The following is a 12,398-nucleotide window of genomic DNA, read 5'->3' as shown; positions in this document are numbered from 1 at the left end:
AATGGTGCTGCAACGTTCATAAAACAAATTCTCCTCAAGTTCAAGAATCAAATAGACCACAACACAATAATTATACGTGACTTCAACACACCTCTCTCACCACTGGACAGAACCTCCAAACAAAAGTTGAATAAAGAAACTATAGAACTCAATATCACAATCAATAACCTAGACTTAACTGACATATATAGAATATATCAACCATCATCAAGTGGATATACTTTTGTCTCAACAGCACATGGATCCTTCTCAAAAATAGACCATATATTATGCCATAGCACAACCCTCAGTAAATATAAAGGGGTGGAGATAATACCATGCATTTTATCTGATCATAATGGAATGAAACTGGAAATCAATGATAAAAGAAGGAAAAATCCTACATCACATGGAAAATGAACAATATGTTACTGAATGATCAATGGGTTACAGAAGACATAATGGAGGAAATAAAAAAATTCTTAGAGATAAATGAAAATACAGACACAGCATATCGGAATCTATGGGACACAATGAAAGCAGTTTTAAAAGGGAAATTCATCGCCTGGAGGTCATTCCTCAAAAAAAGAAAAAAACAACAAATAAATGAGCTCACACTTCATCTCAAAGCTCTAGGAAAAGAAAGAGCAAAACAACAGTAAATGTAGCAGAAGGCAAGAAATAATTAAAATCAGAGTAGAAATCAACGAAATGGAAACAAAAGAAACTATTGAAAAAATTGACAAAACTAAAAGTTGGTTTTCAAAAAAATAAATAAGATAGACAGACCCTTAGCCATGCTAACAAAGAGAAGAAGAGAGAGAACTCAAATTACTAACATACAGTATGAAAAAGGCAACATCACAACAGATACTATAGAAATACAGAACATAATTAGGAATTATTTTGAAAACCTATATTCCAATAAAATAAAAGATAGTGAAGACATCAATAAATTTCTTAGGTCATATGATTTGCCCAGATTGAGTCAGGAAAGTACACACAATTTGAAGAGACCAATATCAATGGATGAAATAGAAGAAGCAATCAAAAGACTACCAACCAAGAAAAGCCCAGGACCGGATGGGTATACAGCAGAGTTTTACAAAACCTTTAAAGAAGAATTAATACCAACACTTTTCAAGTTATTTCAAAAAATAGAAAAAGAGGGAGCTCTTCAAAATTCATTCTATGAGGCCAACATCACCCTGATTCTGAAAACAGACAAAGACACCTCAAAGAAAGAAAACTACAGACCAATATCTCTAATGAACCTACATGCAAAAATCCTCAATAAAATTCTAGCGAATCAGATACAAAAACACATCAAAAAAATTGTGCACCATGATCAAGTAAGATTCATCCCTGGGATGCAAGGATGGTTCAATATATGGAAATCAATAAATGTTATTCACCACATCAATAGACTTAAAGATAAGAACCATATGATCATCTCAATAGATGCAGAAAAAGCATTCGACAAAGTACAGCATCCCTTTATGTTCAAAACATTAGAAAAACTAGGGATAACAGGAAATTACCTCGACATTGTAAAAGCTATCTATGCTAAACCTCAGGCTAGCATCATTCTGAATGGAGAAAAATTGAAGACATTCTCTCTAAAATCTGGAACAAGACAAGGATGCCCTCTATCACCACTTCTATTCAATATAGTTCTTGAAACACTGGCCAGAGCAATTAGACAGACGAAAGAAATTAAAGGCATAAAAATAGGAAAAGAAGAACTTAAACTATCACTATTTGCAGATGACGTGATTCTATACCTAGAAGACCCAAAAGGGTCTACAAAAAAACTACTAGAACTAATAAGTGAATTCAGCAAAGTGGCAGGATATTAAATCAACATGCATAAATCAAAGGCATTTCTGTATATCAGTGACAAAACTTCTGAAACGGAAATCAGGAAAAACACCGCATTTACAATATCCTAAAAAAAAAATAAATAAAATACTTGGGAATCAACCTAACAAAAGAGGAGAAAGATTTATACAATGAAAACTACAGAACCCTAAAGAGAGAAATAGAAGAAGATTTTAGAAGATAGAAAAATATACCCTGTTCATGGATAGGCAGAACTAACATCATCAAAATGGCGATATTACCAAAAGTTCTCTATAGGCTCAATGCAATGCCAATCAAAATCTCAATGGCATTTCTTGTACAAATACATAAAGCAATCATGAAATTCATATGGAAGAATAAAAGACCCAGAATAGCAAAAATAACTCTAAGTAGGAAGTGTGAATCAGGCGGTATAGCGATACCAGATTTCAACTATATTACAGAGCAATAGTAACAATAACAGCATGGTACTGGTACCAAAACAGGCAGGTGAACCAATGGTACAGAATAGAGGACACAGAGACTAATCCACAAAGTTACAACTATCTTATATTTGATAAAGGGGCTAAAAGCATGCAATGGAGGAAGGATAGCATCTTCAACAAATGGTGTTGGGAAAACTGGAAATCCATATGCAACAAAATGAAACTGAATCCCCTCCTCCCACCATGCACAAAAGTTAACTCAAAATGGATTAAGGAGCTTGATATCAAATCAGAGACTCTGCGTTTGAAAGAAGAAAAAGTTGGCTCCAATCTACATATTGTGGGGTCAGGCTCCAAATTCTTAATAGGACACCCATAGCATAAGAGTTAATAACAAGAATCAACAAATGGGACTTACTTAAACTAAAAAGTTTTTTCTCAGCAAGAGAAACAATAAGAGAGATAAATAAGGAGCCTACATCCTAGGAACAAATCTTTACTCCTCACACTTCAGATAGAGCCCTAATTTCCAGAGTATACAAAGAACTCAAAAAATTAAATAATAAGATAACAAATAACCCAATCAACAAATGGGCCAAGGACCTGAACAGACACTTCTCAGAGGAAGACATACAATCAATGAACAAGTAGATGAAAAAATGCTCACCATCTCTAGCAGTCAGAGAAATGAAAATCAAAACCACCCTAAGATAACTTCTCCTTCCAGTAAGACTGGCAGCCATTATGAAGTCAAACAACAAGTGCTGGCGAGGATGTGGAGAAAAGGGTACTCTTCTACATTGCTGGTAGGACTGCAAATTGGTGCAGCCAATTTGGAAAGCAGTATGGAGATTCCTGGGAAAGCTGGGATGGAACCACCATTTGACCCAGCTATTGCCCTTCTCGGACTATTCCCTGAAGACCTTAAAAGAACGTACTACAGGGATACTGCCACATCAATGTTCATAGCATCACAATTCAGAATAGCTAGACTGTGGAACCAACCCAGATGCCCTTCAATAGATGAATGGATAAAAAATGTGGCATTTATACACAATGGAGTATTATGCAGCACTAAAAAATGACAAAATCATGGAATTTGCAGGGAAATGGATGGCATTAGAGCAAATTATGCTAAGTGAAGCTAGCCAATCCCTAAAAAACAAATGCCAAATGTCTTCTTTGATATAATGAGAGCAACTAAGATCAGAGCAGGGAGAAAGAGGATGAGGAAAAGATTAACATTTAACAGAGACACGAGGTGGGAGGGAAAGGGAGAGAGAAGGAAAATTACATGGAAATGGAAGGAGACCCTCATTGTTATACAAAATTACATATAAGAGGTTGTGAGGGGAATGGGAAAACAAACAAGGAGAGAAATGAATTACAGTAGATGGGTTAGAGAGAGAAGATGGGAGGGGGGATAGTAGAGGATAGGAAAGGTAGCAGAATACAACAGTCACTAATATGGCATTATGTAAAAATATGGATGTGTAACCGATGTGATTCTGCAATCTGTATTTGGAGTAAAAATGGGAGTTCATAACCCACTTGAATCTAATGTATGAAATATGATATGTCAAGAGCTTTGTAATGTTTTGAACAACCAATAAAAAAAGAAGAAAAGAAAGGCAAATAGATTAAAGCAGATGGAGGGTCTAAAAAAAAAAAAGACTCAACTAAGATATGTATGCAGGGAAAACTGAAAAAAAAGAACCACATTTTCCTCAGTAATATTTATCAAACATTATACAAGCATATATTATGAATTATAATTAACTTGCCACCTATTAAGCATTCTGTTGATCATATTCACTTTCATGTGAAATGATCCTCCTCAAAAAGAGTAGCTTCTGCTAAAAATCTTTTATTCAATTTCCTTTAAATAGAATTTTCCTTAACTATGAAATTCATCAGCAACATATTTATAAATATATATAAAATTGGGGATAAATTTGTCATTAAAATAATGTTTAAATTTTAATCTCTTCATTTTATCCTTTATAACTGTCCAATTTCTTTTTGTAATCTTTAACTTGAGAGATTTACTTTACTTCATAGGGAAAATTTACTCGCTTAAATTTGGGGTTTATTTTTATATTTTAGCTTTAAAGTTGCATATAATATTGGAAATCATTGGTATAAATATGAAATTTATCACTAGTATACTTTTTAAATAATCTTAGAAATTTTTTATATTCTTTAAACATTCACAGTAATATTTACCATATGATTATAGTAGGAAGAGTAGAAAAAAGAACTACTTATGGAAAATGTTCCTCGTGTACTTTTTATGCTAATCTGTCTACATGTCTATTATTGTCTTCTTTTTACAGATGAGAAAACAATGGCTAAGACTAAGAAAATTTTCAGTGATCCTTAAACTATGAAGAAAAATGGAATTAGGAAACACATAAATCTAGACCTCTTTATTCTTAATACATTGGTTTTCATAAGCATTTTTTCTTCAATCATCAAATGTGAGCCTTTTGTATAATTACAAATGCACTTAAACAGTTTCTTAGTTAAAAATTTAGAATCCTGTAGTAATACTAATTTTATCTGGATGTATTTTTAGCTTTTCATTTATTGGCAATATTGATAGACAACTCACCAGCTAATATTTTAATAAATAAAATACAGCAAAATATAAGTAAGTTCATGAGCTCTAGAAAGGTACCTTAAAAATAAAGTATGATTTATAATTTTCTTAGAATTTTGTGATTGTTTCTTTAGTAAAATGAGGGAGTTTCTAATATGAAGACAATAGAACTAGATACAAAAAGTTTTTTGAAAGAAAAGAAATGAGTAATTTGGTTCTTGAATGAAAGAAAGTAATATTGAGTTACAAGTGCATGGATGAAAAGCAACTTACTATGAAAAGGTTGGAGTTATGATGTAGATGTTTGTAAATAATAAAATACATTCTTATGGATAGTGGGTTTGAAATAAAGTCCCTTGCCTTGATGTTGAAATCACTAGTAAAAGTTTTTGTACTGTGATAATCTTGAGCTCATGGTTACTTGAGCAGATGGGGTCAAGAATTGTCATTTATTACCTACATTAGACACCAAAGTGCTGATAAAAAAAGTGTCCATAGCAAACAAAAAACATCTTCAAGCAAAGTAAAAACACGAGCCACAGTTATTCAAACATTTTAATACACAGAAGCATTGATGTAGCAGCTTCTTAAAAGTATGTTTGAATGTATCTGCATGTGTAATCAACTAATTTGCTGACTTAACTATAGTGCAATGAAGATACTTTAGCTTGTTGAACATATTATTATGTATAATGAAAGACTATATGAACTAATCATAATGTACAATCTGAAATATAATCATTCTTGCTAAAAATTCATGATACAGAATATTTTAGTCATACTCTAGCAATTTATTTTTCAGAAATCATGATTGGTTATTGTAGAGGTTGTGAATGATATAAATTGAGCACATACATGAAATAAATGTAAAGGATTCAATCCCTTGGATGTCAAACAGTTATTCTAAATACATTCAAAGGTATGTGCATTTCTTTTTCTTTTCTTTTTTTTGTAATTTTTCATCCTTTGCATTGTACTTGTTTGTTTGTGTTTCATTATTTTTTAAAGATAGAAATTTAGTTCACTTTTCTAACAATATTTACTGTCAACAATTATTACTTCTTTAGCTTCACCATAAATAAGATGTTTATTTCTTAAAATATTAGTGTTTAACGAATTCGTATTTTTAAATAAATACCATCTAGAATTCAAACAGGCTTTTTGAAATATATACTCACAGGACATATTCATTATTCATCAACTGAGATAAACAAAACCTTTACATGGGAATTTGTGGCTTTGAAAATCATTTTTTTTTAATTCTAGAAAATACTAGTGTACTTAATACTAGATCCATCCCCTAGATATTTTGTTCTTTTCAAAAATTCAACCATAAAAAAATTTTAGAATAGAAAAAAATGTGAGTTTAGTCCTCATATTAACAATATTCATATAATTTTCATGATAAAACCTTTTTAGTTAAATTTTAATTATTAAAATATTTGTTACTACAATGCATATCAAAATCTATGAAAATATTAAAAAGATAAAATAAAATAAAATATTTGTCACAAAGTGTTGTGACTAGAACATGGCCACATTTTTCTTTTTATACCAATTATATAATTTTTGAAGTAATTAAATATATTTAACAAAAGAATAAAGGAATAAAGATGGCTTCTTTCAGGAAAAATTATTTAAAATTTATTGATTAAAAAACCACAGAATATTAGTATTGTTCTTTCCTTTGCATTCAATTTCATGTTTTGCAATGTAGACTGTTTAAGCTCATATTATTATTCAAAAGTAATAACTGAAGTCAAACTAGTTTGCAATATACAAAACTAAATCCCTGTCACACTTTACTTCTTGATTCATTTTGGCAAGTTCATGATTTCTTCTCAAGAAATTAACCTTTGTTTTCAATATTATTAATAAGAAAATGTCCTTTGGTTCTTTAATCTAAAAATCACAAAGTACTATGCAGTAATGGATAAATATTTTGAATGAAGTCACTTCAAAAATAATGTTTCCATTATTTTAATAGCAACAGACTAATACTGATCATATATATTTTGGCCAGGAATGCTGGTACATATTTGTAATACCAGAGATTCAGGAAGCTGAGGCAGGTCAACTGCCATCAAAGGCTAACTTAGGCCACATAGATCCTTTCTTAAAATTATATTTGTTTATTTACTTTTTTATTTAAAGGTTTAAGAACATAGCTATCAAATGGCCCTGGGTTTAATTCCCTGGGCCATACATACATACATAGAAAGAGATTATCTGTGTTTTATTGAGCATTATATCCATTTTGAGAAGAGGTAAGAAGTGGGTTTTGACTCACATTTCAGAACCATCAAGAAATGGGGACCTGGATTTTGTTTGCCTTCCTGTTTGGAACAGCCTTCACTATGCCTGTGAGTAATACCACTTTCATATATCAACGAAATCATAAATTTTGGATTAAAAATCTGTCCCATAAATGGTAAATGTTATGTTTTAAAAGAGTTTAAGATCAATGTAGAAAACCTTAATGAGATAAATAAAATAATAGATTATGTGTACATTTTATTTCTCTTAACATAATGCTCTCCAAGTCTATCTGTTATTGCAAGTGATAAGATTTTATTCATGTAATGGCCTCACAGTATTCTCTTAATTAACCTAATAATTCTGCATTGTAAACATCTATCAAAATATCACCTTGTACTCCATAAATCTATGTAATTACTACTTATCAATTCAAAGTTAAATAGATTGTTATATGCTCCCAACAATGATGATTCAGTAAATCTGGGACATATGAATGTAGGAATCTACATTTAACAAACACCCCCAAGTAATTATGTTGAGACAATCAGTTTATAAATTACAAGGATAATATTTTTATATTAGGAATTCACTTCTTGGAACATATCTGTTTTTATAGTTCCTATAAAAAAGTATATTACCTAATCATAGGGGGTTTAGGTTTTTGTTTTGTTTTTGTTTTTGTTTTTTGGTATTATTATTTTCTGGTATCCTGCTTGTGTGTATATTACATTACATTCACATATATCAAATACCAACTATTCTTTTGAAACTCAGATACTTATAGAAAAAGAGTTTACCTCACACGCAGAAAAGCAAAATCCATTTTATTTTTGATGGCATGAAGAGCAGTTGATACAACCAGAAACCAGTAAACTTGTATACCTGCATCCTCTTTTCCTCTCTCAAGAGATCAAGATGCTATGACCGGCCTTCCTGACCCTGCAATGTGGCAACTTCTAGTTTCCTATAGGATCCCCTTTTTTCCATTCCACATTCAATACTCAGAAGGCTTAATATGAAGATAGTGTAGGAGAGACAGTTACCTCAGTAAAACAATTCACAATGAAAATGAAAGTTACTAAAACTTCTCATAAAATATCAGCTTTTTGAAAGAAAAGAATAGAGCAGATTCTTAATTAGTGCCCTATCAGAAGGACATTTTCTGCATGGGGCTTTCTTCTCTCACCTCCACATTAGGGCTATCCAGAATTCAAGGCAGGTATCAGTCACTTTTTCCCCTCTTTGGAAAGGACAGATAGTTATGGCATACATGATTATTCAGATTGCTTTTTATTTTGAGCTTTAAACTTTGTGCCTTAAATATACTAACAGAAAATAAAAAAGAAAAGGCCTAAGTTTCATACATAAAACTTTCCATTTTACATGGGAGGTGTTTATTGCACCATTTTACTGTATTCATCTTATTTTCACCTTAATCAGTAATTTCCACCTAGTTGTACTTTTTGTTACAGTTGATGTGTTACTTAGTTTGCATTCCAAATATGAATGTACTTAAAATTTTAAGCACGTGGTCTGCAAGGTATCTTTTATATTCTTTCCTTTTTTGGTATTTTTAAATTGCTTAACAGAAACATACTTCTCTCTTCCCATCATGGTGTGAGTTTGAAATACTAAATTGATTGGTAGTATATTATAGGATTACTTGACATCATGGGGTAGATGTTCTTGTCTCAGTACCACTGGAAAAATAAATTTATGCTGGTTGATGCCTCTATGTCTCCTTCTGTAAAACTATTATATCAGGGAAAAATCATTTACCTGTTTTGAACCTCTCTGAAATAAGTTTACTCCAGCTGGGTGTGGTGGCAAATGCCTGTAATCCCAGTGGCTTGGGAGGCTGAGACAGGAGGATTATGAGTGCCAGCCTCAGCAATGGCAAGGCAGCAAGCAACTCAGGAACCCTGACTCTGAATAAAATACAAAATAGGCCTATGAATGTGGCTCAGTGGTCCAGTGCCCCTGAGTTCAATCCCCAGTATCAAAAGTAATAATATTATTAATAATAATGTCTCCTCCTAAACAACATACATATTCGAACTAATATGTGTGTGTACATATATACCTCAAATATATCTTTTACTGTGTAGATATTTTTTGAAAAATAGCTTCAATTTCCCTTAATGTGAACAATTGAATATTGACGTAACCTGTTCCTTTCTCTTTCTCTCTCCCTCTCCTTTTGCCTTCCAATCATTCTCTTTCCATTCTGTTTTTCCTCCTTATAAAAAAAGCTACCACCTCATCCTGGGCACCCTGGTTATATCAACTTCAGCTATGAGGTAATTTTTCCATTTACCACAGCATTTACTATAACATTGTTTGATTTAACAATGCCCTGACCTCTGCAAAGAACAGTGTATTGATTTTTAATTCAACCTATTTCTTAAATATTCCTACTTTTCTGTTCCCACCAAGTTTTCTGGTTTAAACCCCCAAAGAAGGCCTCAAGCAACTTATTATGTGCCCACTTTGACTGCTTCTGTCTTCTTAAATATGGCTATCAATGTACCCATTATGAACTATATGTAGTAGGGCAAAAGATGAACTCAGCTGGAACAGTATAATTTTATCCCAGGCCATAAAATGTGAGGATTAGGTTAAAATGTTACTTAAGGTTGTTTTCCGAAATTTATAAGATATTCATACCATGTGCATATCTCTTATTGTTTCATTGAAAGATTAGTGACTCAGTGCTATATGAAAACTGCAGAGAGATAGAAGATTATGAATTATGAAAGTCATGTTTGAGGTTCTATTCAATCCCATACTGACCGCATAACATTGGGTAAATTATTTTCTCTACCTGGCACTATGATTTCCTTATCTAAAGATGTGAAATAATGATAACCAAACTATAATTTGGGGAGAAAAATTATTAATGAATATAACAAATGCTGTGTCACATATAACTTAAGCAAGGTTAATAATTTCTAATTGTATTATATATAATATATTAATATTATATACTACTATATCAAGAAAGTCTGATTTCAAATCTAAATAAATATGTATTGCTCATAAAGACCTGAAATGTTTGCTTCTTCACAGGTTCAGGTAACAATCTCTGAGTCTGTTTTCTCATACAAGTTGAAAAAAAAACGTTAGAATTTGAGACAAAATTTTCTGTTAACCTTAAAAATCTGATAAATATGACCAAAACCCCCTCATTTATATAATGAGTTTAGCTTCTCTTCTTATGAAATCAAAGAATATCAAAAATATTAAAGTAAAATTAGATTAAATTTTTTGGTACAGAATAATGAGCATGCCCTCTGGAAGTAAACATAATTACTATTTTGATAAGCCCAGTGAGGTTAATGTACTCTTTTAGTCTTAATTACCTTGTTTATAAAAGTGAGGTGATGATACTCCCCTCAGATCAAGTGAAAAAACATGAAAAGCATATGTGATGGGTGTAACACAGTACCCATTAAACAGGAAGCATCTGGTGAATGTAGTTTACCTTCTTTCTTTTGTTAAAATCATATTATCAGACTAATGTTTTCAAGATTTCATTAGTTAGTCTATATTTCATCTTTATTAGTGAGTGTATATATTGGATAAAACAATTATATTAAAAGCATTAAAATGTTCATTTGTTTTAAGGTGCTTACTCCTTTGAGGTGGTCCCAGAGCATGATAAGGCAGCCGGTAGGTAGACATTCTGTTCTTTAATCCCATAAAATATTTAGATATGCACTTAAATTCCCTTATTAAGCAAAATATCATGTCTACTCCACATATAAACACTTACTGTAATTTTAATTTATAAAAGATTCTATCTATATACACAAAAATTCTTGCAAAGGAAAAAATGACTAAAATATTCATATGGTCATAATGACAAAGAAATCATTGCTACTTCTCCAGTTGGAAGTCAACCGAGCCGATGGTAAACCTGACTCTCTGTTTCTCACCAGTATCCTTCCTATGGTTACGAACCTATGGGTGGATTGCTGCACCACCAAATCATCCCTGTGCTGTCTCAACAGCATACCCCGAGTCACACCCTTCAGCCTCATCACCACATCCCAGTGGTGCCAGCTCAACAGCCCGTGGCCCCCCAGCAGCCAATGATGCCCGTTCCTGGCCACCACTCCATGACTCCAAACCAACACCACCAGCCAAACCTCCCTCCACCTGCCCAGCAGCCCTTCCAGCAGCCCTTCCAGCCCCAGTCCATTCAGCCACAGTCTCACCAGCCCATGCAGCCCATGCAGCCCATGCAGCCCGTCCAGCCCCAACCACCTCTGCACTCCCTGCATCCCCTGCCACCACAGCCACATCTGCCTCCGATGTTCCCCATGCAGCTGCCCCCCCTTCTTCCTGATTTGCCTCTGGAAGCTTGGCCAGCAACAGACAAGACCAAGCGGGAAGAAGTGGTGAGTATACACTGAAGCCGCTAAGAGACAAATCCTGGGAAACTGGATGTTTTTGGTTCCTTACAGTTTGTGATTCCATTAGTTCATGAATTAAATTTTTATTAAATAAATGAGTTTATTTTTACATATCACATATTTATGCTGGATTTAAAACTTACAACTACTTTGAGTTCCATCTATAAAAAATTAAAGAAATTTATTCACTTTAGAAATAAAAGTATAAGATAAATTAATTCTCTTAAATTTCAATGATTTGGAAGGAACAAGACAAACTCATACTGAAAAAAATTAAAAAGTGTGATTTTGAGAGGATGGACATGCTTACGTTTGGAGAGTCTAAGAAAGGTAGATGGAAAGTCATTTTAAAGTAGTAATGCCTGTCTAAAGTTTTTTAGCATGAAGGAAGCTAAACCAGCTTCTAAATTCATTCTCATTGCTTAGATTTATCAGATTAATCTTTTGAGAATAATTTTTCACAATTCATAACAAAAGCTATTTCCATTAGAGATTTTTTTTCTAAATTAGTAGGAAACAGTCAATAGATAATCTTTGTTTCTTAGAAATCCTCACATTTTTATCTATATGAGCACATAATTTTGCAACTTATAAATTCTATTAATGATTTGTTACTGAGAAGTAAAAAGATTAAAATAACATGCATGAAGTATCAAAATAATCTGGATTCTAGTTTTGATTTTGCCTCCCCAAAAGACAATGGTATTATATAAATTATGTCAAATTTATGAGTATATGATTTTATATTTTAAGATGGGGGAAAGTAACTGCAACAGATCAAGGCTCTATTTTGATAGTTTCTCAATCAAAAAAAATATATTCATATGGGAATTTTCAATTGTGATTATATCA

At 32.3% G+C, this 12,398-nt stretch overlaps 1 protein-coding gene across 1 annotated transcript; it reads left to right on the top strand.

The window, feature by feature from the left end:
* The first annotated feature begins 7,178 nt into the window (after positions 1 to 7,178).
* Positions 7,179 to 11,546, top strand: LOC113177905 (amelogenin, X isoform-like). Its single transcript, XM_026382415.2, has 4 exons — positions 7,179 to 7,232; positions 9,381 to 9,428; positions 10,756 to 10,800; positions 11,070 to 11,546. Exons 1-4 carry the CDS (start codon positions 7,179 to 7,181, stop codon positions 11,544 to 11,546), a joined length of 624 nt encoding a protein of 207 aa, XP_026238200.2.
* The last annotated feature ends 852 nt before the right edge of the window (positions 11,547 to 12,398 follow it).

This window comes from Urocitellus parryii, chromosome Y, assembly GCF_045843805.1.
Source record: "Urocitellus parryii isolate mUroPar1 chromosome Y, mUroPar1.hap1, whole genome shotgun sequence".
NCBI classification, from domain to species: Eukaryota; Metazoa; Chordata; class Mammalia; order Rodentia; family Sciuridae; genus Urocitellus; species Urocitellus parryii.
The sequence above is the reverse complement of the archived record's forward strand: the minus strand, read 5'-3'. Positions and strand labels throughout refer to the sequence as shown.

Coding starts and splice junctions, on each gene's coding strand:
- LOC113177905 (XM_026382415.2), top strand. CDS start 7,179: ATGGGGACCTGGATTTTGTTTGCCTTCCTGTTTGGAACAGCCTTCACT. Junction 7,233..9,380: donor GAACAGCCTTCACTATGCCT/GTGAGTAATACC, acceptor TTATAAAAAAAG/CTACCACCTCATCCTGGGCA. Junction 9,429..10,755: donor ATATCAACTTCAGCTATGAG/GTAATTTTTCCA, acceptor ATTTGTTTTAAG/GTGCTTACTCCTTTGAGGTG.